The 26,758-nt window shown below is 45.5% G+C and overlaps 1 protein-coding gene and 2 non-coding genes across 7 annotated transcripts in view; 2 read left to right on the plus strand and 1 right to left on the minus strand.

Moving 5' to 3' along the window:
- Nucleotides 1-26,758, minus strand: part of LOC114885786 (protein VAC14 homolog) — a 69,146-nt gene that overhangs the window by 34,558 nt on the left and 7,830 nt on the right. Inside the window, exons 2-5 of one of the 5 annotated variants that reach the window (XR_003791186.1) lie at nt 7,927-8,077; nt 7,209-7,316; nt 6,545-6,654; nt 2,688-3,099 (exon numbers count right to left, since the gene is read on the minus strand). Coding sequence is in view for 3 of the 5 variants with exons in the window: in XM_029206075.1 (XP_029061908.1) it covers nt 2,996-3,099; nt 6,151-6,257; nt 6,545-6,654; nt 7,209-7,463 (576 nt within the window). In the remaining 2 variants the exon portion in view is untranslated. Of the gene's footprint in view, nt 1-2,687; nt 3,100-6,150; nt 6,655-7,208; nt 9,699-26,758 lie in introns of those variants that run through there. The other 4 variants (XM_029206075.1, XM_029206084.1, XR_003791185.1 and 1 more) reach the window with 4 other exon arrangements.
- Nucleotides 12,926-12,996, plus strand: TRNAG-GCC. The gene has a single exon. It is a non-coding gene; the product is annotated as a tRNA-Gly (tRNA).
- Nucleotides 13,620-13,690, plus strand: TRNAG-GCC. The gene has a single exon. It is a non-coding gene; the product is annotated as a tRNA-Gly (tRNA).

Raw genomic sequence — 26,758 nt, forward strand, 5'->3', positions numbered from 1 at the left:
ATGAGGAAGTTTGAGACACAGGTTAGTTAAGTAACTTGCCAAAAGTTGTACACTATTAAGTATCAACGCCAGGATTGAAATGTAATCAGTTACAGTGGGCAGTGTTGACAATGAGCCCATACTAATAAAGCATTCTGTAATACTGTGCTGCAAGAAAGCCAAGTTATAGATGTGTGAGCAGACCAGTAGGTATTTAGTACTAAACATGCCCACTAAGGTGAGTTAGGCTATATTACTTCTGAGTTAGGAAGAAAGAGAAGTTGTAGTCATAAGAAATATACAATCTGGAGAGTACGATAACATGTAATACCAGCAAATGGTCAGTGATATAGAAATCAATAGTTAATAAGAATATTATTTATGGAGGATCAACTGTATGTGCCAAGAAATGAACTGAGTACTTTGCATATATTATCCTATCGAAGCGTTATCATAACACTATTGAGTAGTTGCTGCCAACCCTATTTTATAGACGAGGGAAAAGAGGGACTTCCCTGGTGGTGCAGTGGTTAAAAATCTGCCTTCCAGTGCAGGGGACATGGGTTCTATCCCTGGTCAGGGAACTAGATCCCACATGCATGCTGCAACTAAGAGTTCTCATGCCACAACTAAGGAGCACATGTGCCGCAACTAAAGGAGCCAGTGAGCTGCAACTAAGACCTGGTGCAATCAAAATAAATCTCAAATAGGTAACCTGCCCAAAAGTTACTGAGCTGGGAAGTGGTAGAGCAGAGCTGAGGCTGGAATCTGGGCCCATCTGCCCTGTTTTCTTTTCACCGTGCTGTCCTGCCTCTTTGATGGTAGGTGCCCTGGCAGAAGGGCAGGAGACACGCAGGCGAGCCACTGTTAGAATGTAGTTAGAGCTGTGCTTAACTTTGGAAAACAGTAGTGATAATGGTACTTTTTTTCTTCAAATTAGAATTTGAGTTAGGAATATAACCAACATTCTGGAATAAACCCAGTAAAAGTATTATTCGTTTTTGTTAAACCATTACCTTGTGATCTTGGCTAAGCTTTCTCTTTTTGTACTTCAGCTCTATCTTTTATAACATATATGTGGTTAATAGGTATCTATTTATATCCAAAGATGTTTTATGATGTTAGGAGTACTGTTCAAACTCTGGAAGTAAGTAGTAAGTACTACACAAATACTAAGTTTTAGTACTTAGCTTGAATATTGACATTTGATACCACCATGTTTTTCCTTTATAGCATCACACCTTTACTTCTTTTTTTTTCATTCCTAGGCAATATGCACATAGTTTATCAACATGATCACAATTTTTAGAGAAGCTAAAGTTTTAATGGAAAATGGGGAGAAAACTTAAGGGGTACATTTTTTACCATGCTTTATATTATTGTCCTGCCCATTTCTTTTAGAATACAAACCAATTCAGAATGCCCTACAGAGCATTTTAAATTTACAGAGCCTGTGGAACACTGCCCATTTTTGCAAATGGAAGGTCAGAAACAGTTATTTGCTACACAGCAAGCCCCACACAGGCAGCATCTGCATCTCGGTCATATTTGTATTTCCCAAGAGGCTATTGGTTGAATAATTGAGTTGTTGTTTTCTACCTTTCTTTAACCTTCACAGTTCAATTTGTTCGCTTAAAAGAACTTCTCATCACAATTTTTGAAAGCTTAAACACTAAGGTTTGTGTTTATGTAGGTATGTAAAATGACAATTAATTACAAAACGCTGTTTCATGTTTTAGCTAGTGAAAAATGATGGCCTCTCTTTTATGACTTCTATAAACCAGTAAGAGATCTGAGCACCCAAAGGCTTATGTTATTGTTTAAAGATTCTTTTGAATTTTCTAATAAACATTAGGAAAAAAAAAGCCCTCACAATTGCGCAGAAAGTCTGATGTTTTATTTTTATTTTTTATAAATTATTTAGTTTTGGTTGTGTTGGGCCTTTGTTGCTGTGCGTGGGCTTTCTCTAGTTGCGGCGAGCAGGGGCTACTCTTCGTTGCAGTGCGTGGGCTTCTCATTGCAGTGGCTTCTCTTGTCGTGGAGCACGGGCTCTAGGTGCACGGGCTTCTGTAGTTGTGGCACGTTGGCTTCAATAGTTGTGGCGCGTGGACTTAGCTGCTCCGCAGTATGTGGGATCTTCCTGGACCAGGGATCGAACCCATGTCACCTGCATTGGTAGGCAGATTCTTAACCACTGCACCACCAGGGAAGTACCCTTAATTTTTTCATTGAAGTATAGTTGATGTACAATATTATATGTTACAGGTGTAAAATATAGTGATTCACAATTTTTAAAGGTTATGCTCCATTTATAGTTACTGTAAAGTATTGACTATACTCCCTCTGTTGTAAAATATATCCTTGTAGCTTATTTATTTTATACCTGATAGTTTGTACCTCTTAATTCCCTACCCCTATCTTGCCCCTCTCCCCCCCTCCACTGGTAACCACTTGTCTGCTCTCTGTATCTGTGAGTCTATTTCTTTGTTATATTCACTAGTTCATTGTATTTTTTTAGATTCCACATATAAGTGATATCATACAGTGTTTGTCTTTCTCTGACTTATTTCATAATAAGAATATGAACTGCATAATACCCTCCAGGTCCATCCCTCTTGCTGCAAGTGGCAAGTTTTCATTCTTTTTTACAGCTGAGTAGTACTCCACTGTATATATACACACCACATCTTTATCCATTCATCTGTTTTTTAAAATTTTTTATTTTATATTGGAGTATAGTTGATTAACAATGTTGTGTTAGTTTCAGGTGTACAGCAAACTGATTCAGTTATACATATACATGTATCTATTCTTTTTCAAGTTCTTTTCCCATTTAGGTTATTACAGAATATTGAGCAGAGTTTCCTGTGGTATACAGCACACCTTTACTTTGCTGTCTTTTTTTTCCCTCCTGACACTGATAAAAGAGATTTGTTCATAGAGAACTGACTCTGAAGATGACACTCTTCACTGTATCTCAATGGCTTAGGCTCCATATGTGGTTTCTTCTCTGTCTTTAATTAAACTTGTTTTTTTCAGTGCTGTAGCGGGGAGCACTGTGTTGACACAACTCGTTCTTGTACAGAACAGAATAAAATGTCAGTGTTCCAATGTTCTCATCTGTGAGAAAAAGAAAGTATTTGGGATATTTTATTTATAACTTTTAAAAGACTCCTCTGTGAAGAAAGATTACTTGTAGGCTGGAAAACCATTTGACAGTTAAAGGACAGAACTCTAATATTAGTCTAACAAAAAAGGGGGAAAAAGACTGAAAGTTTACTAGAACCCTTTTCTAGGGATTTAGAACACATCTTGCTATTTCTTTCTTTATTTTCACTTAATTTTATCTTTTAATTCCCTAGTGTTCTGCTTAATCCTTCTAGATGCTGTGTATGCAGAATATTGACAGTTTCCGCAAAAGGCAGTTAGTCAGTCATTACAGTAAACACACATATTATGTGGATGGAGGGCTACTAGTCAAGGGAAATGGAGTTGGCGTATTGAGGCTTTAACCTTCATATCGTAAGTCAAAATGTATCTGTTTTTACAATGGAGTCGTTAATATTTGTTAGCTAGTTACTGGTGAATAGGTCCGCAAGTTCACCTTGCTACAGCTTGAGACTCTTTTCTGCCTATCAGGTGTTCACAGGATATAAGCTACATCAGTTAACGCTGGGTGCTGTGCAAATTTTAGAAGTCACGGTAGAGACAGGCTTGCTGCAAATTGATAAGGTAGGGACTTAATAAGAGGAGCCAATACTAATGGAACACTTGCATGCATCTAGAATATTTAAAAGTGTCTCTATGTATTGATGTATTGACTGTCTAATCCACACAGCTCTATGAATAGGTGATATTATCTTTGCTGTACAGATGGGAAACGGAGGCCTGCAAATGTAAAGTAACTTGTCCAAGGCAACACAAGAAATGGAGAAGCTGGATTTGAATCCAGGGAGTCTGGTTCTGTAGCCTATTCTATTAGAGAGTTTCTGGAAGTTTATTAACTATTGATATTGTACGGTTTGGGAGCTTTTACTCTCTGGTGATGTTGCCTGAGTGGCGTCCTGAGAAGTAGGAGCTTGCTGTGACTCCCCTCGTTCCCTTTTCTTGTCCTCCATTACTTGCTGAGGCCCATTAATTCTAGACAACATCTCTCAAATTTGTCCCATCTTTTCCTATCACACTGCTGCTACCTTAGTTCAGGCATCTTTGGGACATAGCAGCAATCTCCGGATGTCCCTCCTGTCTCCATTCTAAGTGTCTCCCTGTCCACCCCCGCAACTGATTATCTGCATTGATCCTATAGTAAATCTTTATAAGAAACCAATCTGATCAGGTCCTTCACAGGATTAAATGTAAAATAATACCTAGTTATAGGCATATATCACATTTTACTCATCCATTCTACCAGTTGACAGAAGTCTGGGTAGCTTCTACTTTTTGGCTATTACGAATAACGTTGTTATGAACATTCATGTAAAAGGTTTTGCGTGGACATAGGTTTTCATTTCTCCTGGATATATACCTAGGAGTGGAGTTGCTGGGTCAAATGTTTTTTTTTTTTGAGGAACTGCCAGACTGTTTTCCAAAGCAGCTGTCCCATTTTACATTCCCACCAGCAGTGTATAAGGTTTCTAATTACCCCACGTTCTTGCCAACACGTTATTTTCCTTTTTATTTTATTTGATACTTGCCATTGATACTAATACTAATGGATGTAAAGTGGTATGTCATAGTATCTTTGATTTGCATTTCCATGATGGCTAAGGATGTTGAGCACCTTTTTATGTGCTTTTTGGCCATCTGTATATCTTCTCTCGAGAAATGTTTATTCAGATCTCATTTTTTAAAACTGAGTTTGAGTAATGAGAGTTCTTTATATATTCTAGATACAAGCCCCATATCAGATATATGATTTACAAATACTCTCTTCCCTTTTGTGGAACTGTCTTTTCACTTTCTTGATAGTGTCTTTTGCTTTTTTCCTTCTGTTTTTTGGCTATGCAGTGTGGCATGTGGGATCTTAGTTCCTGGACCAGGGATCAAACCCGTGCCCCCTGCAGTGGAAGCATGGTGTCTTAACCACTGGACCACCAGGGAAGTCCCTTGATAGTGTCTTTTGAAGCATAAAAGTTTTTAATTTTGATGAATCCCCAAATACCTATTTTTTCCTTTTGTCTTGTCCCATGTGCTTTTGCTGTCATATTTTAGAAGCCATCGCTCAGCCAAAAGTCATAAAGATTTACCCCTAAATAGAATTATATAGTTCTAAATATAGTACTTAGGCTTGTGATCTATTTGGAGTTTTTCTTTGTGTGTGTATGGTGGCAGGAGGGGGTCCAACTTCATTTTTCTGCATGCAGGTTTCCAGTTGTTCCAGTGCTATTTGTTGAAAAGACTAATTTCCCCCACTGAATTGTTTCGGCACGTCTTAAGAAAAATATCTGACCATAAATGTAAAGGTTTATTTATGGATTCTCAGTTCTGTTTGATCTATCCATCTATTACTGTAGCTTTTAGTAAGTTCTGAAATTGGGACGTATGAATTTTCCAATTTTTTTCCTCTTTTGAAAGGTAGTTTTGCCTATTCTGGATCCTTTGCATTTCCATATGAATTTTAGGATCTGAAACATTTCTGAAAAAAATGCAGCTGTTATTTTGATATCGACTGAATTGAATATGGAGATCAATTTGGGAAGTACTGTCATCTTAAGTCATCTAATCCATAAATGTGGGATGTCTTTTACATTTATGTTGGTATTCTCTAATTTTTCAATGTTTTGTAGTTTACATTCTATAAGAATTGAGGAACACTTTTGCCTAAGTTGTGGGACTGTATTTTATTTTGGTATCTGTTTTTCTAAATTATATACTCAAGCATCATATATTGTTTATATAGTAAAAAGTTATGCCATAAGGAGAACACTGTTAGTATTACTATGGATTGCTAAATCATGAATTAGGATATATAGTAAGGTCCCCCATTTTTAATTCCTGAACTTGGTTAGTTATGCCTTTCTTAGAGAATTGGAATCTCTCCCACAAGGACCCACCACTCCAGGACCCACTGTCACACTGATTCACACTCCCAGGAGGACTCTCTCTGAGATGGGGAGACAGAAAGGTACTTCTGAGGAGGTGGTGGTGGCCTTGGGGCCTTTACACGCTCACCCGTGGTCTGGCAGTGGATCACCAGGATGTTGGCCATCTCAGCAAACTTAACACTGGAGGGGTTCTTTTTAATTTCCTTCAAGAATTCTCCAAGGACCACCTCACACCTACCAATGAGCAAAGGAGAAAGGAGACAGCTCATGCAGCCAGAGCCAGAGGAGCCTCCACCAGTGGTGCCATTTCTGCTGTGCTCTGTGGGACACACTTGTCAGATGGACATTTTTCCGAGGCTGGGGGTGGATGATCTCCTAGCTCCTCAAAGCAGGAAGCACACGAGCCAGGAAGAGGACGGTGAATTTCGTGCTCTCCTGCCGCCGCCTGTCTGTTGGGTGTGGGGTACGCGTACATGCCGAGGGGCCCCTGCAGCCGCCTGCCCCTCTCCTCCTCCACTCACATTTTCCGAATCTCTTTGCCGTTGTCGCCCAGGATCTGGAAGAGTCCATCCAGGATCTCCGGCAAATAATCCAGCAGGTTAATGTCTGGCACGGACTCCAGAACCAGGATCTGCCCCAGGGGAGGAAACCATCAGGGAAAGTCACCAGCCAGAGAACCTGCATCTCCTCGCCCATCCTCCGGACTGCCCAGCAAGAAGGGGCCCTGCTGAGGCACCTTTTCACGGCACTGCGGGTGTCCCACGGGGGAGCGGGTGCTAGTAGCTGTTGTTTCTGTTCAATGGGCAGGGAAACGGCAATTTAACCCCAGGGCAGTTCAGATGCCCGGGGGCGGGGCGGGGGGTGCGGGAGGGAGCCCATGGGAAAGGTGGGCAAGGCTAGAAGAGGTGTGACAGCTGGAGGAGCACAGCTGGCTTCAAAGGTAAATCTGGGTGTTTCCGGAGACAAGGAAGGAACCACATCCTCTTCAGAGGCAAACGTGATGGGCTTTGGGGGCAAAGCTGAATACATGTGTTTTCGGATTATCTGGTGTCATTGGCTCCTAGAGGGATAACAGTGAGGCATCCCTGCAGCCACAGGAAGTGCCCAGGTGAGCCAGAGAGCAGACCTCACTCAACTAGAGGCTCCTTACAGCTGGAGAAGGAGTGTCGCGGGGCCGGACCTTACCCAGGAGATGATGAACTGCCGGGCATACTGGTTGTTGGAATAAATCCTCTCCCGCAACAAGGGGATGAAGCCCACCAGGTCGAACTTGTTGCTCTCCGTCACGATGTCCTGTGGGTCAAAGGCATGAGAGCTGCCTGCTGGGGGCGGGGGCTGCCTGACCTGGCTGAATCCCCGGCCCGGGCTGGCTCCAGGGGTCAGGCGGACACAGAGGAAAATGACGGAGCCTGAGTCAGGCAGGAGAGGGCCCCGGAGCATCCCTCCTCACACAGGCCGAAGGACCAGCAGAAAGGATGCACTGAAAGCAGGAATCAAGGTCGAGAGAACTAATCAAAAGGCAAAACCCTGCATCTCTGTGGTCTGGCTCGAATGCCCTGGTGAGCTGAGCACAAACTGCCCCTGTCACTGGGGGCAGGGTGGGGTCAGCATGAGGGGACATTAGGGGGACAGAATGGTTCTGTATTTTGATCCCGCTGTTGACATAACTCTATACTCTCATCATAGAGCTGTACACTATTCCATTAACTGTAAGTGAAACATTTTTTTTAAATTACCAAGAGCATCAAGACCCAGGGTGCAAGGCCGCAGAGCCAGCCTTGAGGTCTGAGATGTGGAGAGAATGGCAATAAAGAAATCACAAGTCTGCAACACCCTGCTGGGGCTCGGGGGTCAGGGTCAAGGCCTTGGCTAGTGTGTACGTCCCTCCAGGAGAAGGGCTCACCTTGCCCAGCGCGATCGAGCAGGCGGCCAGGCCAATGAGGCCCCCTTTCCGGCTGTGCGGGTGCTGGGACAGGGCAAACTCCTGAGACAGCGTCTGGATCACATGCTTGATCTGCACGGTGTTGTTCTGGGCCACGAACTCCCGGACCAGCCTGGAGAGGGAGCAGAGAGGGGCTGCAGGACCAGCGGGATCAGGCTGCTCCTGCTACTGCCGGCTCTGGGGCCGGGGCTGGGGTGAGGGAGGGAGATGACCTGTTTAGAAAGAGGAATTGGGAGTCAGGCATCTCGGGGCAGGGCTTTCCCAGTTCTGCTGCTGACTGGGAGGCGTTGGCTGGGTCATGGTCCTTTCCCTTTTCTGGGTCTCCACTTCCCTTTGTCTATGACGGAATGAAGAACAGTGGGGAACAGTGTCACTTCTGGGAATCTGAGAGAATGCAAGTGAATGTCCTGCTGGGGCCCCAAAACTGTAGTGATCCACCGTCTTCATTCAATACTTGCTCAGTGTTGCAAGCAGTTCATGCACCCAAGTGGTTCTCTGTGTCTGTGTCATTGTTTCTAGGGACGGTGCTGAACTGGGCCTACATCCAACAGGGCAGATCCACAAACAAACAAGTATGTGTAGCAACATGACACAAGCAACACCACAGAAGCAAGAACGCCGCAGGTAAGTCTCCCTGGGCTGACGGGGAGGTGCCATCTGAGTCAGATCTTAGAGCCATTACAGTAGGCCTTTTCCAGGTAAAGAAAGGAAGGCAGGGAACCTCGGGCACAGGGAAGAGCCTGGCTAAAGGCGGGGGCCCCGAAAAGACGCACTATATTTAGGGAAGGGTGAGGAGTCTGGTGTGTGGAAGGGGTGGCTGGGGACAGTTAAAGAAAAAGACGAGCTGGTGAAAGGTTTCCAGCAATGGGGTGACATACTTATGTCTATGTTTTGACCAGAGAGGCTGCCTCAGGTGGGGGTGGCCTGGTTTGACAGAGGGAGACTGCAATATCTCCAAGGGAGAACACTGCAGCTATCAGGGTCAGGAAGGGAGGCCTGAAATACAGCTGAGGCAGTGGGAAGCAGCAGGGAGAGGGCAGGAAGGGTAGAGACGCCTGCAAGGTGCCCACCTGGGGGGTGATGCTAGCAGGGAGAGGGGTCTGAGGGAGGCAGCGCCTGTGGTCACCCTGGGGGGATGCTCCCAAGGCAGGCCCTGCCCGAGTGGAGGGGAGCACAGGGAGACCCAGCTCTGTCAGGCACCAGGGTCTCCTTTCAGAGCCCAGTGGACGTGAAGACACCCTGCCCTTCGGAGGCTCACAGCATTGCTGCAGTGAGAAGCCTCATGAGGGCCAATGGTGGCATGAGGGGCCCAGATAACCACTGGGGAGCTGCAGCCTGGGGGTCAGGGACATCTTCCCAGGAGTGGGAACTGAGCTGGACCTCAGAGGAGGCAGGGACCCTGAGAGAAGGAAGCAGGTGTTCTGGGCAGGAGGAAATGTGTGGGCAAAGGCAAGGAGAGAAAAATAGCCAAATTTGCCTGGGGTCCAGAGAACAGCAGGAAATCAACTGGGATGAGCTGGCCCGGCAGCTCAGATTCAGGAGAAGGGATCTCACATCGTGGGTAACAGGGAAGCTGCTCATGGGTTTTGAAGAGATGGTCAGAGTGTTTTAAGAAAAACCCCATGATCATCTCATTAGGTGCAGAAAAAGCTTTTGGCAAAATTCAACACCCATTTATGATAAAAATTCTCCAGGAGGTGGGCACAGAAGGAACCCACCTCAACATAATAACATCATTCTCAATGGTGAACAATTGAAAGCATTTCCTCTAAGATCAGGAACAAGACAAGGATGTCCACTCTCACCACTATTATTCCACAGTTTTGGGAGTCCTGGCCATGGCAATCAGAGAAGAAAAAGAAACAAAGGAATACAAATTGGAAAAGAAGAAGTGTTTGTAGATGGCATTATACTATACCTAGAAAATCTTAAAGATGCCACCAGAAAACTATGAGAACGAATCAATGAATCTGGTAAAGTTGCAGGATACAAAATGAATATACAGAAATCTCTTGCATTCCTATACACTAACAATGAAAGATTAGAAAGAGAAATTAAGGACACAGTCCCATTTACCATCACAACAAGAATAAAATACCTAGGAATAAACCTACCTAAGGAGGCAAAAGATCTGTACTCAGAAAACTATAAAACACTGATGAAAGAAATCAAAGATGACACAAACAGATGAAGAAATATATCATGTTCTTGGATTGGAAGAATCAATATTGTGAAAATAACTATACTATGCAAAGCAGTCTGTAGGTTCAATGCAATCCCTATCAAATTACCAATGGCATTTTTCACAGAATGAGAAGAAAATATTTTACAATTTGTATGGAAACACAAAAGACCCTGAATAGCCAAAGCAATCTTAAGAAAGAAAAACAGAGCTGGAGGAATCAGGCTTCCAGACCTCAAACTATACTACAAAGCTACAGTAATCAAGAGAGTATGGTACTGGCACAAAAACAGAAATGTAGATCAATGGTACAGGATAGAAAGCCCAGAGATAAAGCCATGCACCTATGGTCACCTAATCTATGACAAAGGAGGCAAGAATATACAATGGAGAAAACACAGCCTCTTCAATAAATGGTGCTGGGCAAACTGGACAACTACCCGTAAAAGAATGAAATGAGAACATTCCCTAACAAACACCATACACAAAAATAAACTCAAAATGGATTAAAGACCTAAATGTAAGACTGGACACTATGAAACTCCAGGAGGAAAACAAAGGCAGAACATTATCTGATATAAATCACAGCAAGATTTTTTTTTTTTTTTTTTTTTTTTTTTTTGCGGTATGCAGGCCTCTCACTGCTGTGGCCTCTCCTGCTGCTCCAAACACGCAGGCCCAGCAGCCACAGCCCATGGGCCCAGCCGCAGGACCCTCCCGGACCGGGGCACGAACCTGTGTCCCATGCATCGGCAGGTGGACTCTCAACCACTGTGCCACCAGGGAAGCCCCAGCAAGGTCTTTTTTGATCCACCTCCTAGAGTAATGTAAATAAAGACAAAAATAAACAAATGGGAACTAATTAAAAGCTTCTGCACAGCGAAGGAAACCATAAACAAGACGAAAAGACAATCCTCAGAATGGGAGAAAATATTTGCAAACAAAGTAACTGACAAAGGATTAATCTCCAAAACGTATAAACAGCTCATGCAGCTCAATAGCAAATAAACAACCCAAGCAAAAAATGGGTGGAAGACCTAAATAGACATTTCTCCAAAGAAGACATACATATGGCGAAGAGACACATGAAAAGATGCTCAACATCACTAATTATTAGAGAAATGCAAATCAAAACTGCAATGAGGTATCACCTCACACCAGTCAGAATGGCCATCATCAAAAAATCTACAAACAATGCTGGAGAGGGTGTGGAGAAAAGGGAACCCTCTCATACTGTTGGTGGGAATGTAAATTGATACAGCCACTATGGAAAACAGTATGGAGGTTCCTTAAAAAACTAAAAATAGAAATACCATATGACCCAGCAGTCCCACTACTGGGCATGTACCCTGAAAAGAGCATAATTCAAAAAGATACATGTACCCCAATGTTCATTGCAGCACTATTTACAATAGCCAGGACATGAAAACAACCTAAAGATCCATCTGCAGAAGAATTGATAAAGATGTGGTACATATATACAATGGAATATTACTCAGCCATAAAAAGGAACGAAATTGGGTCATGTGTAGACACGTGGATGGACCTAGACTCTGTCACACAGAGTGAAGTCAGAAAAACAAAATCAAATATTAATGCATATATGTGGAATGTAGAAAAATGGCACAGATGAACCTATTTGCAGGGCCGGAATAGAGACGGAGATGTAGAGAATGGACATGTGGACGTAGTGGGGGAAGGGGAGGGTGGGATAAATTGGGAGATAAGGTTTGACATAAATACACTACCATGTGTAAAATAGCTAGTGGGAACCTGCCGTATAGCACAGGGAGCTCAGCTCGGTGCTCGGTGGTGACCTAGACAGGTGGGATGGGGTGGGGATGGGGTGGGGGTGGGGTGGGAGGGAGAGCCAAGAAGGAGGGGATATAGGTATACATACAGCTGATTCACTTCATTGTACAGAAGAAACTAACATTGTAAAGCAATTATACTCCAAAAAAAAAAAAGCTGTGAGATGGATGCGAAGGGGGAGACTGTCTCATCATCAGGTGGGAGGGACTAGGACCCATGCAGCAGCTGAAGGTGTGACGAGGGAGGCCTAGAGATCACAGACTTTTCAAAGTAGTTGCCTGGACTCATTGCCTAATTGCTCTGCCCATCACAGCAGGTACACTGCTCGCCTATGGCATAAATGGGGGTCTCAAGCTGGCTCAAAGAATTTTAAGGACAGTCAAGTCCAAAAGGTATTAATTAGTTTGTGCGGTTTCAGATCAGTGTCAGGAACCTGCTAGTAATTAGCGTTGTTTAACTAAATGTGCTGTCCTGTGAGGCTGTGACCACTCCTGTAAAAAGGCTGTTCAATGGGGATTACAGGGCTTGATAAAGATTCAATCCCGCAAGTCGTAGGGGGCATCTATTCTGTGCCTGGGACTGTGGCCACAGGTGAATTAAACAGGCCTGACTCCTGAGCTGGCGAATGTGGGAGCAGAAACAGGGATTCCAGGAAGGGGCTGTGCAGATGGTCTGTGAGGGCCCTCTTGCTTTGATCTTTATAGGGTGTGATTCCACCAAGCCCACCCCAGGGGGCTGAGGGCTGTGGATGAACCAAGGGCCTCGGGAGGAAGCCAGTTCCATGAGCGCCCCCTCCCTAAGCAGCGTAATAAGGCACAGCACGGACGGCTCTACAGAAACCCACGGTATTCTCAGACAGAACAAACCAGCCAGACGACGCCCAGTGATGTGTCAGAGCTCTCTGACTGTCATGACAGACACGGCCTCTTGAGAAAAGCCCTGCAGGTGTGCCAGAGAACAGCCAGAGCATTGGTGGTTCAGTGGTAGAATTCTCGCCTGCCACGCGGGAGGCCCGGGTTCGATTCCCGGCCAATGCAGTGCTGCTTTTTGGCCTCTTCCTGGCAAGCTCCCCCAGAGATCCTGCTGCAGGATCCAGCTCCTCAGTCACGCCCAGCCTGCAGCAGCCAAGGGTGCTGCGAATCTCCGAGCGCACTTCCCTGCTTCGTGAGCACGAACAGCAGCTGGCTTCTCCACAGAGGCACCACTGGCTGCGGGACCCTTCCCCCGGTAAGGGGACTCCTGCTGCACCCCCTCAGCCTTGGCCAGTCTCCAGCAGGAAGCTGTGCTGAAGCCTGTGAGCTGTAAAACAGCTCAACACACCACGTGAATGTGGAATGGGAGGACCCACACTTCAGAGAGGAGGAAGTCCCCAGAGTCTCAGTGGGCTTTTTGCTACTGAGAAGGAACGACTTGAGCTCTACTTCCTGTCCTGACGTCTGAAGGCAAATCAACTTCTCACGCACACACGTAACGCACACACATACACACATGCGTGCTTGTGCGCGCACACACACAGCCTCCTCCAGCCTTCTCTCCTGCTCTGGAGCCTAAGCCTCTGCCGTTGCAGCTGTGCTGATGTGGCCTTCCATTCTGTGAATCAGCGTACAGACAAGACGACTGGGGTTAAAGGGAGGTGCTCACACAGCTGTTCACAGCTGGAGCACTGGTGGTTCAGTGGTAGAATTCTCGCCTGCCACGCGGGAGGCCTGGGTTCGATTCCCAGCCAATGCAGCAGCAAACTTTTTTCTTTTATCATCCTAAGAGACTGGATTTGACATTTCACACTCCCTACAGCATTGGTGATACAGTCTGAAAAACCTAGAATGACTTTTTTCTAGCCTGAGTTTTCCACGCCTGTTTCCTAAATTCCACAGAGACCCACCTAGATCTTGTGTCCCCTTGTTCTTGAGGAGTCCAGGATGTGGGGATCACCAAAGCTGCTGCAAGCAGCTGTGCCTCCCCTCCTGCCCAGACAGGCTGCCCGGGGACACTGACTATGATGCCCCGGGGGAAGCCAGGCCGTGTGTGTTTCTGCTCCTTCGGTGTTAGAGCAGCCCTGAGAGTGGGAGTAACGACATTCATGAGGCTCCGGCAGGGCAGCAAAGACCCAGCCCTGCCAGCAGGGCAGCCCGTCCTGGAACCACCTCCTCGCCTGTCTCCTTGTTTCAGGTCACAAACGGTCCCTGAGCCACCGGAAAGGGCCCTCCTTCCCACTTGAGAGACAGCAAAGGGGATGCATTCCCTGCCTCTGAGGGGCTCTCTGCCAGAATCCTGTGGAGGGGAAACAGGCCTCAAGGACTTTCATGCAAAACAGAGAAAAAAAATCTGGTGAGGACAGTGCAAGGTGAGGAGGGGGCAGGCGAGAAAGAGCACAAGCGGCAGCTTTCGTGGGGAGGGAGTGAGGTGTGGCTTCATGAGGGTCAGCTTTTGAAAGGGGTTCTGAAAGATCAGTAGGTGTTCATTCGGGGTGAGGAAGCCCGGACAGAGGGAAGAGCATGAACAAAGGCTCAAGGAAGGAGAGAGGCACTTGGATTGGCAGCACAAAGGACACAGGTGGAGGAGACGTGGGTGACAGGGCCAGAGAGGCTGCGCCCACTCACGTGCTTGGCAAAGGAAGTGGCCTTTGCTTCTGGTGGCCGTGAGCAGCCACGGAAGGTACGAGTGATCTGCAGCGGTGGGTGGTAGGGATTCGAACAGCGTTTAGGGAACTCTGAAGACTGCAAAGGCTGACAGAGACCAAATGGTGGGAGAGCGTGAGGAATGGGGCACTAACGACGGGTGACAGCGGTCAAGTGTAACAGGGTCTCCTGAAGGGGGAGGAGATGGGCAAGGGGAATATCTGTGTTCAGCACCCCCTGACATTCCCGTTCGCTCTACACCAGCTGCAAGGTCCCCCCACCCCGAATCTTACCAGGACGCAACTCAGGGCACCCCAGGCCACTACAAATACAATGGTCCATTCAGTTCCCGAGGGCCTGGAACCCCAAGTCTCTGTCTGCTCTTGGAGGAAGAATATTATCAGTGTCCAGGAGAGCGAGACAACGACAAACAGTGGTTCCCTGTGGAGGGAAACCCTGAGAACATGTTCTCACCAAAACCACCAGTTCTCAGAGCACTGTGCCTGGCCCTGTGGGTCACCCCTGGGGCCACAGCAGGAAGACCTGTCCCACGACCCGAGCCCACGCTCTCTACCTGACAGTTAGGGTGATCAAGACAGGGCCGGCTGACCTCTGCAGTCTCACTGCTCAGCTGCCCAGCACAACTTTCCTCTCCAGTAAGGGCTTCTTACTGGGCCCTGCTATGCTACTCCTCGGACACTTCCTGTCCATTCCACTCCATGGGGAAGCTCCCGTCCACATCCTAGCCAGCCTTAAGTCCAGTTCACATCCAACCCCCTGCTTTTCCCGACCATCCCAGGAAGGACCACCACTCCTCTGAACGCTGAAGGACTCGGCCACCCCGCAGTCTGTGCCCAGCACTGCACCATGGAATGTCACGGGTTCCTTCTCACGTGTTTCATGTTTCTAGCTCCACAGCTCCAGGCCAGAGTCCCTGAGGACAGACTGGTGCCACGATTCTCTGCCTCTTGAGCGCCAGCCCTCTGCCCGCGTCTAGAGCTCCCCACACAGTAAGTGGGGAATCAGTAAGCATCTGCCCAGGGACCCATCTGTGCGGGCAGGCGGGGCCGCAGGGCAAGCTGTAGGGAAACACGGGCAAAGCCCCACGCTGCCGTACTGGTGACAAGGGGTGCCCTGCTCATCTACACCTAACCTGTTGGGTAAATCAGAACTGTACTTGGACGGGCCTAACCCCTAGTTTACTATTCAAGTTAGGAGGGACAAAGGGCACCACTACCAGGATCTCAAAATGCACACTGAGAAGGACCAGGTCCCCAGGGCCGTGGCTGGGGACAGATGCCGATGCCAGGATGTGACTTGACATGCGTTTGCCTAGGGGTGAACCAACCCCTTGGGGGTGCCCCAAATAGCCCCCGTCAGCAGGACCTGGTCTCTCCACAGGGCACAGGCAGAGAGAAAAAGCAACTACAAAGGGAAGCAGAGGAAGTGAAGTTTGAAATCCGGGCGTCCCCAGTTCCAGGCTAGTGTCTCTTCAAAAGAACACCCCGTCTCCTCTTTCATCTCCACGTTGTGAGCCACAGCTGGGGGATCTCAACTAGTTCTGAAGTTAATATTTGGCCCAGATCACAAGTCCCAGTGACCTTTGCTGACATTAGGGTCACACGCATCGCTGTTCTATGTCCCAGAGAAGAGATCGGCTTCTGCTTCATTTCTCTAAAAACTCTGGCTGACGAAGTATCCTCTAGAGATTGCTCAGAGCCTCCATTCTGAACTAGTCAGAGGTGTCGCAGGATGGCAGCAACACCCATTCCCCAGGAGGCACAAGGCCCAATGCTGGCCAACTCCAAGCTCTCTACCCTGCTCTCAACTTCACAAAGTGCCACACCGCCTACCTTGTCCCTGATTGAGAAGGAGCCACAGACAGGCCAGGATGTGTCTTTCACCCAAGGAGAACCTGGGGCCTCGTCTCAGCAACACAAATGAGACAGGAACGGGGCAGGGCACAACCTTTACAAGAATGCCATAGCCATTGAGGACACGACATAAACTGGTTAGAAACAGCTAGGTTCAAGATAGCAGATGACTGACTTCTACTAACCTTGAGCCTCAGTACAGCTTCACTGTAACACATCAGCAAGCTAAATGACACACCCACAGGCGCCATGTCAATTCCGAGGCGGACAGTAAAAGGCCAGAAGTGGGCGGTGGCTCCATTCCTGGAATAAGCCTCTCATTAGCCTATGAAATTACCCACCCCTATAAAAACTGACAATCCCATACCCTGGGGCCTCTCTCACCTTCCGAGATGGCTCACACTCTGTCTATGGAGTGTGTATCTCCCTGAATAAACCTTCTTTCAGTTTACTATGGCTCGCTCTTGAATTCTTTCCTGCATGAAGACAAGAACCCACATTCGGCGGCCGTCCCAGGGACTCACCTGAGACCTGGGATGTGACCATCTTCTTGCGCCCCACTTTCTTTCTTGCAACAAAACCACAGCCCCGCACTGGGCCCCTCGGCCTCTGTAACGCAGCCCGGGGACAACCACAGGCTGCATGAGGACTGGGGAGCTGACCACTTCCCAGGAACACACTCTAAGTATTCCAGGGGTTGGTTATCCCTCACAGCAACCTCCTTCTGTAGTTATTATCATCTCATCATTTAGATTTGAAACAGAGCCTCAGGGAAACCAAGTCCCTTTCTTGAGGTCACAGAGGATCTGAACCTTGGCACCTACAAAGCCCAGGCCCCCTCAACTGTACACCAGTTCCTCCGGCCCATCTTCTTAAAGCACGTCAGCTGCAAAGTGCACACACCCAATTACAGAGGGTACTTCCCTTGTGCAGAAAACTCAGGCCCCAACTGAAGTGCAGCTTTCTCCATGCATTTTTGCCACTGTCTAGTGTTAGACATTTCTGAAGCATTCCTCCACCACACACGGGTGTACATACAGATGAGGTACATACTTGAGATGTAGAAGGTCTAGGGCTGGTTTTCTACCATTAAGGCAGGAAAAAAGTAACCATTTCCTGAGCACTTACTACATGCTAGGTAATGTGGTGGATGCTTTACACGTGTTATCTCATTTAAACCTTAAAATAAGCCACGGAGCTAGATACTATAATACCCATTTTACAGATGGGGGGAAATGAGGCTCAGAGATGTTACGAAACATACACGGTCACACAACTTATGGATGGGAGGTGCAGAAATCAAACCTAGATTTTTCTGACACCAGGTCTGAAATCTACCATGTTACATTATCCTCTCTTCAAACATGAAAGCTCCCACCTGTTAGATGCCTACTGGGTGCCAGGCACTTTACATGCATTATTTCGTTTAGCCCTATCTCATTTCATGTGTTGATGTCCAAATGGCCCGGCCAGGAGGTGGCAGAGGTTTCAGCCACTGCACGCACATTTCTGTGTCTTTAGCGGAGACAGCCTTGGCTGTGACTTTGCACTGTTTCTAGAGAATTACATAAGGTAATGCATGCAATGTGTTCTGCACTGCATATACTCATGTAACAGTATTAGTGCAAAGTCACAATCAGACAAACTGTGATCTTAAACACAGCATACACGATCATATTCATTCATTAACTGTTGACTGAGAACCTGCTTTGCTCCTTGCTCCAAGTAGGACAGAAAGGTAATCCAGAGTTGTGTTTGTCCCTGTGCTGTAAAAATCTCAGCCTGGGCTTTGGGCTGCCTTTATTACCCTGGCAAGTCCAATGATCCACTTCAGTTCTGTATGTGACATGCTGTAATCGGGCAACATATCCAGGCAGTGATTTCCCAAACAGAAGCTGGCAGGTAAACATCTCCTCCATCTGCTTTGCTGAGTATTTAAGTAATGTGGTTTCCACTTGCTCACTAGTCTCCAATAACTGAACAGGAAAAGCGGAACATCTGCCTCTGAGGAAAGGCTCAAGAGCTTCTGAAAAAGCCCAAGAGTGAGTTAAGTAACAAAATATACTAAGCATCCACTGGGTATAATCAGTGGAAAAACTGTAAAGGAGACAGCAGGAGGCATGTTTGGATCTCAGGTGACAGTAACTGTGACCACTGAATAAGTGCTTCCCTCAACTGTAACACAACCTACAGGCACTCTTATTTTTTAAAATTGAGATATTATTCACATGCCATAAATTCACGTGTACAATTCAGTGGGTTTTAGTATGTTCACAAAGTTGTGCAACTGTCTCCACAGTCAATTTTACGACATTTTCATCATCCCAGAAAGATTACCTCATTAGTAGTCACTATCCATATCCCCCAATCCCCTTCCCTAAGCCCTAGGCAACCACTACTCTACTTCCTGTCTCTGTGGATTTGCCTATTCTAGGCATTTCATATAAGTGAAATCATACAATACATGGCCTTTTGCGACTGGCTTCTTTCACTCAGCATGTTTTCAATGTGCATTTTTTTCTTTTTAAGATGAGTTAACTGAGGCACAGAGAGGTTAAACCCAAGGTCACAAACTCAAATGCTTACAGGGGCCAAGAAAGAGACACAAGTGAGAAGGCCAAGGGAGGTAAGACAGGCTGTGCTGAACCTGTCAACACAGGAAGCAAACTGGGGAGCCCAAGTCTCGGCTGGGGTAGGAGGTTGGACCCCTGGGTCCCCTGATCTTCTGTGTGGGAATGTGGGCCCCACAGAGCCACATCTTCCCATTCCTTAAGAGAACCCAGAAACTCAAATTTTACTATGAAATTTGTCAGTTTAAAAGACCCTGGGATCCAGGCCAAACCAAACAGGTCTGTTGGCCGGACACAGCCCCTGGATGCCAGTCTGTGATCCCTGAATGAAGCAATTTGCTGAGGTCCCACTGCTGGTAAAGAGCAGAGCTGTGTGGAATTCTGACCCACAGTGTAAAAACTGCCTTAAGCCAGTTGGTAATAAGTAGTGTCTCCCTACAGAGGCGGTAGGCTCCAAAGAGCTAGGTCAAACTCAGCAGTTCAACCTTGATCTGATCACAAAGCCCCAGGGTTCCCTTAAGAGATGCCAGAAACCTGAAATTCACTGTGAAATTTCTCAATTTAAAATACCCTTCAGGGGCTTCCCTGGTTAAGAATCTGCCTGCCAGTACAGGGGACATGGGTTCGACCCCTGGCCCGGGAAGATCCCACATGCTGCGGAGCAACTAAGCCCATGAGCCACAACTACTGAGCTTGCGTTCTAGGCCCCATAAGCCACAACTACTGAAGCCTGCGTGCCTAGAGCCCGTGCTCTGCAATAAGAGAAGCCACCGTAATGAGAAGCCTGCGCACCGCAACAAAGAGTAGCCCCTGCTTACCGCAATTAGAGAAAGCCCGCGCACAGCAACGAAGACCCAACACAGCCAACAATAAATAAATTAATTAAATAAATAAATTTTAAAAAATTAAATACCCTGTAAAAAGTCAGCAGAAGGAAGGAAATAATAAAGATCAGAGAGGAAATAAATAAAATAGAAATTTTAAAAACATTCTAAAAATCAATAAAACCAAGAGCTGGTTATTTGAAAGGGTAAACAAGATTGAGAAACAGGGAATCCTCCTACACTGTTGGTGGGACTCTAAATTGGTACAACCACTATGGAGAACAGTATGGAGATTCCTTTAAAAACTTAAAATAGAGCTGCCATATGATCCAGCAATCTCACTCCTGGGCATATATCCAGAGAAAACCATAATCTGAAAGGATACATGCACCCCCGTGTACACTGCAGCACTATGCACAATAGCCAAGACATGGAAGCAACCTAAATGTCCATCAACAGAGAGGTGGATAAAGAAGATGTGGTACATATATACAATGGAATATTACTCGGCCATAAAAAACAACAAAATAATGCCATTTGCAGCAACATGTCTGGACCTAGATAGAGATTATTATACTAAGTGAAGAAGTCAGACAGATAAATTTCACGTGATATCATTCATATGTGGAATTTAATTTAAAAAAAGATACAAATGTTATTTACAAAACAGAAGCAGACTTATAGATATCAAAAACAAACTTATGGTTACCAAAGGGGAAACATGGTGGGGAGGGATAAATCAGGAGCTTGGGATGAACACACGCACATATAAGATAGATGACCAATGGGGACCTACGGTACACCACAGGGAACTCTACTCAATATTCTGTGATAAGCTATATGAGAAAAGAATCTGAAAAAGAATGAATATATGTATATGCATAACTGAATCACTTTGCTGTACACCTGAAACTAACACAACTGTATATCAACTATACTCCAATAAAAAATTTTTTTAATAAATGTATTTTTGGCTGCGTTTGGGTCTTCATGGCTATGCGCAAGCTTTCTCTAGTTGTGGCGAGCAGGGGCTACACTTCATTGTGGTGTGCGGGCTTCTCATTGTGGTGGCTTCTCTTGTTGCGGAGCATGGGCTCTAGGCGCACGGGCTTCAGTAGTTGTGGCTCACGGGCTCTAGAGCGCAGGCTTAGTAGTTGTGGTGCATGGGCTTAGTTGCTCTGCGGCATGTGGGATCTTCCCAGACAGGGCTCGAACCTGTGTCCCCTGCACTGGCAGGTGGATTCCTAACCACTACACCACCAGGGAAGTCCCAATAAATTTTTTTTAAAAAGATGCTCAAAATCGCTAATTATTAGAGAAATTCAAATCAAAAGTACAATGAGGTACCACCTCACAACTGTCAGAATGGCCATGATTGGACGAGGGGAAGATGGCGTAAGAGTAAGACGGGGAGATCACCTTCCTCCCCACAGATACACCAGAAATACATCTACACGTGGAACAACTCCTACAGAACACCTACTGAATGCTGGCAGAAGACCTCAGACCTCCCAAAAGGCAAGAAACTCGCCACGCACCTGGGTAGGGCAAAAGAAAAAACAGAGACAAAAGAATAGGGACGGGACCTGAACCAGTGGGAGGGAGCTGTGAAGGAGGAAAGGTTTCCACACACTAGGAAGCCCCTTCGTGGGCGGAGACTGCGGGTGGCGGAGTGGGGGAGCTTCGGAGCCTCGGAGGAGAGCACAGCAACAGGGGTGCGGAGGGCAAAGCGGGGAGGTTCCCGCACAGAGGATTGGTGCCGACCAGCACTCACCAGCCCGAGAGGCTTGTCTGGTCCCCCGCCGAGGCAGGCGGGGCTGGGAGCTGAGGCTTGGGCTTCGGTCGGAGCATTGGGAGAGGACTGGGGTTGGCGGCGTGAACACAGCCTGAAGGGGTTAGTGCACCACGGCTAGCCGGGAGAGAGTCTGGGAAAAGGTCTGGAGCTGCCGAAGAGGCAAGAGACTTTTTCTTCCCTCTTTGTTTCCGGGTGCGCGAGGAGAGGGGATTGAGAGTGCTGCTTAAAGGAGCTCCAGAGACGGGCACGAGCCGCGGCTAAAGCGCGGACCCCAGAGACGGGCATGAGACGCTAAGGCTGCTGCCGCCGCCACCAAGAAGCCTGTGTGTGAGCACAGGTCACTCTCCACACCTCCCTTCCGGGGAGCCTGTGCAGCCTGCCACTGCCAGGGTCCCGGGATCCAGGGACAGCTTCTCCGGGAGAACACACGGTGTGCCTCAGGCTGGTGCAACGTCATGCTGGCCTCTGCCGCCGCCGCAGGCTCGCCCCGCACTCCGTGCCCCTCCCTCCCCACCAGCCTGAGTGAGCCAGAGCCCCCGAATCAGCAGCTCCTTTAACCCCTCCTGTCTGAGCGAAAAACAGACGCCCTCCAGCGACCTACACGCAGAGGTGGGGCCAAATCCAAAGCTGAGCCCCTGGGAGCGGTGAGAACAAAGAAGAGAAAAGGAAATCTCTCCCAGCAGCCTCAGGAGCAGCAGATGAAAGCTCCACAATCAACTTGATGTACCTGCATCTGTGGAATACCTGAATAGACAACGAATCATCCCACATTGAGGTGGACTTTGAGAACAAGATTTATGATTTTTTCCCCTTTTCCTCTTTTTGTGAGTGTGTATGTGTATGCTTCTGTGTGAGATTTTGTCTGTATAGCTTTGCTTCCACCATTTGTCCTAGGGTACTGTCCGTCCGTTTTTTTTTTTTGTTTTTTAATATTTTTTCTTAATAATTAATTTTAATACCTTTATTTTATTTTACTTTATCTTCCTTCCTACCTTCCTTCCTCCCTGAACCTCCCTCCCTCCCTCCCTTCCCTTCCTCCCTCCCTCCCTTCCCTCCCTCCCTCCCTCCTTTAGACAACGAATCATCTCAAATTGAGGAGGTGGATTTTGAGAGCAAGATTTATGATTTTTTCCCCTTTTCCTCTTTTTGTGAGGGTGTATGTGTATGCTTCTGTGTGAGATTTTGTCTGTTATAGCTTTGCTTCCACCATTTGTCCTAAGGTTCTATCCGTCCATTTTTAAAAAAAAATTTTTTCTTAATTATTTTTTAATTTAATAACTTTATTATATTTTACTTTATTTTATTTTACTTTATCTTCTTTCTTTTTTCCTTCCTTCCTTCCCTCCTTCCTTCCTTCCTTCCTCCCACCGTCCCTCCCTCCCTCCCTTTCTTTCTTTCCTTCTTTCTTCTTCCTTCCTTCCCTCCTTTCTTTCTTTCTCTCTTTCTTTCTTTCTTTCTTCTACTAATTATTTCTCTCTACTTTTTCTCCCTTTTATTCTGAGCCGTGTGGATGAAAAGCTCTTGGTGCTGCAGCCAGGAGTCAGCGCTGTGCCTGTGAGGTGGGAGAGCCAACTTCAGGACACTGGTCCACAAGAGACCTCCCAGCTCCACATAATATCAAACGGCAAAAATCTCCCAGAGATCTCCATCTCAACACCAGCACCCAGCTTCACTCAACAACCAGCAAGCTACAGCGTGGGACACCCTATGCCAAACAACTAGCAAAATAGGAAAACAACCCCACCCATTAGCAGAGACGCTGCCTAAAATCATAGTAAGTCCACAGACACCCCAAAACACACCACCAGACGTGGACCTGCCCACCAGAGAGACAAGATCCAGCCTCATCCACCAGAACACAGGCACTAGTCCCCTCCACCAGGAAGCCTACACAACCCACTGAACCAACCTTAGCCACTGGGGACAGACACCAAAAACAACGGGAACTATGAACCTGCAGCCTGCAAAAAGGAGACCCCAAACACAGTAAGATAAGCAAAATGAGAAGACAGAAAAACACACCGCAGATGAAGGAGCAAGATAAAAACCCACCAGACCTAACAAATGAAGAGGAAATAGGCAGTCTACCTGAAAAAGAATTCAGAATAATGATAGTAAAGATGATCCAAAAATCTTGGAAACAGAATAGACAAAATGCAAGAAACATTTAACAAGGACCTAGAAGAACTAAAGATGAAACAAACAATGATGAACAACACAATAAATGAAATGAAAAATACTCTAGATGGGATCAATAGCAGAATAACTGAGGCAGAAGAACGGATAAGTGACCTGGAAAATAAAATAGTGGAAATAACTACTGCAGAGCAGAATGAAGAAAAAAGAATGAAAAGAACTGAGGACAGTCTGAGAGACCTCTGGGACAACATTAAATGAACGAACATTCGAATTATAGGGGTTCCAGAAGAAGAAGAGAAAAAGAAAGGGAGTGAGAAAATACTTGAAGAGATTAGAGTTGAAAACTTCCCTAATATGGGAAAGTAACTAGTCAATCAAGTCCAGGAAGCACAGAGAGTCCCATACAGGATAAATCCAAGGAGAAATACGCCAAGACACATATTAATCAAACTGTCAAAAATTAAATACAAAGAAAGCATATTAAAAGCAGCAAGGGAAAAACAACAAATAACACACAAGGGAATCCCCATAAGGTTAACAGCTGACCTCTCAGCAGAAACTCTGCAAGCCAGAAGAGAGTGGCAGGACATACTGAAAGTGATGAAGGAGAAAAACCTGCAACCAAGATTACTCTACCCAGCAAGGATCTCATTCAGATTTGATGGAGAAATTAAAACCTTTACAGACAAGCAAAAGCTGAGAGAGTTCAGCACCGCTAAACCAGCTTTACAACAAATGCTAAAGGAACTTCTCTAGGCAAGAAACACAAGAGAAGGAGAAGACCTACAATGACGACCCCAAAACAGTTTAGAAAATGGGAATAGGAACATACATATCGATAATTACCTTAAATGTAAATGGATTAAATGCTTCCACCAAAAGACACAGATTGGCTGAATGGATACAAAAACAAGACCCATATATATGCTGTCTACAAGAGACCCACTTCAGACCTAGAGACACATACAGACTGAAAGTAAGGGAATGGAAAAAGATATTCCATGCAAATGGAAACCAAAAGAGAGCTGGAGTAGCAATTCTCATATCAGACAAAGTAGACTTTAAAATAAAGACTATTAGAAGAGACAAAGAAGGCCACTATATAATGATCAAGGGATCGATCCAAGAAGAAGATATAACAATTGTAAATATTTATGCATCCAACATAGGAGCACCTCAATACATAAGGCAAATACTAACAGCCATAAAAGGGGAAATCGACAGTAACACATTCATAGTAGGGGACTTTAACACCCCACTTTCACCAATGGACAGATCATCCAAAATGAAAATAAATAAGGAAACAGAAGCTTTAAATGATTAAACAAGATGGACTTAATTGATATTTATAGGACATTCCATCCAAAAACAACAGAATACACATTTTTCTCAAGTGCTCATGGAACATTCTCCAGGACAGATCATATCTTGGGTCACAAATCAAGCCTTGGTAAATTTAATTGTATCAAGTATCTTTTCCGACCACAACGCCATGAGACTAGATATCAATTACAGGAAAAGATCTGTAAAAAATACAAACACATGGAGGCTAAACAATACACTACTTAATAACGAAGTGATCACTGAAGAAATCAAAGAGGAAATAAAAAAATACCTAGAAACAAGTGACAATGGAGACACGACGACCCAAAACCTATGGGATGCAGCAAAAGCAGTTCTAAGAGGGAAGTTTATAGCAATACAAACCCACCTTAAGAAACAGGAAATATATCAAATAAACAACCTAACCTTGCACCTAAAGCAATTAGAGAAAGAAGAACAAAAAAACCCCAAAGTTAGCAGAAGGAAAGAAATCATAAAAATCAGATCAGAAATAAATGAAAAAGAAATGAAGGAAACAATAGCAAAGATCAATAAAACTAAAAGCTGGTTCTTTGAGAAGATAAACAAAATAGATAAACCATTAGCCAGACTCATCAAGAAAAAAAGGGAAAAGACTCAAATCAATAGATTTAGAAATGAAAAAGGAGAAGTAACAACTGACACTGCAGAAATACAAAAGATCATGAAAGACTACTACAAGCAACTCTATGCCAATAAAATGGACAACCTGGAAAAAATGGACAAAATCTTAGAAATGCACAACCTGCCAAGACTGAATCAGGAAGAAATAGAAAATATGAACAGACCAATCACAAGCACTGAAGTTGAAACTATGATTAAAAATCTTCCAACAAACAAAAGCCCAGGACCAGACGGCTTCACAGGCGAATTCTTTCAAACATTTAGAGAAGAGCTAACACCTATCCTTCTCAAACTCTTCCAAAATATAGCAGAGGGAGGAACACTCCCAAATTCATTCTACGAGGCCACCATCACCTTGATACCAAAACCAGACAAGGATGTCACAAAGAAAGAAAACTACAGGCCAATATCACTGATGAACACAGATGCAAAAATCCTCAGCAAAATACTAGCAAACAGAATCCAACAGCACATTAAAAGGATCATACACCATGATCAAGTGGGGTTTATTCCAGGAATGCAAGGATTCTTCAATATATGCAAATTAATCAATGTGATAAACCATATTAACAAATTGAAGGAGAAAAACCATATGATCATCTCAATAGATGCAGAGAAAGCTTTTGACAAAATTCAATACCCATTTATGATAAAAACCCTGCAGAAAGTAGGCACAGAGGGAACTTTCCTCAACATGATAAAGGCCATATATGACAAACCCACAGCCAACATCATCCTCAATGGTGAAAAACTGAAAGCATTTCCACTAAGATCAGGAACAAGACAAGGTTGCCCACTCTCACCACTCTTATTCAACATAGTTTTGGAAGTTTTAGCCACAGCAATCAGAGAAGAAAAGGAAATAAAAGGAATCCAAATCGGAAAAGAAGAAGTAAAGCTGTCACTGTTTGCAGATGACATGATACTATACATAGAGAATCCTAAAGATGCTACCAGAAAACTACTAGAGCTAATCAATGAATTTGGTAAAGT

The sequence above is a fragment of the Monodon monoceros genome, unplaced genomic scaffold (genome assembly GCF_005190385.1).
Source record: "Monodon monoceros isolate NGI ecotype Baffin Bay Population unplaced genomic scaffold, NGI_Narwhal_1 Super_Scaffold_10, whole genome shotgun sequence".
Taxonomy (NCBI): Eukaryota; Metazoa; Chordata; class Mammalia; order Artiodactyla; family Monodontidae; genus Monodon; species Monodon monoceros.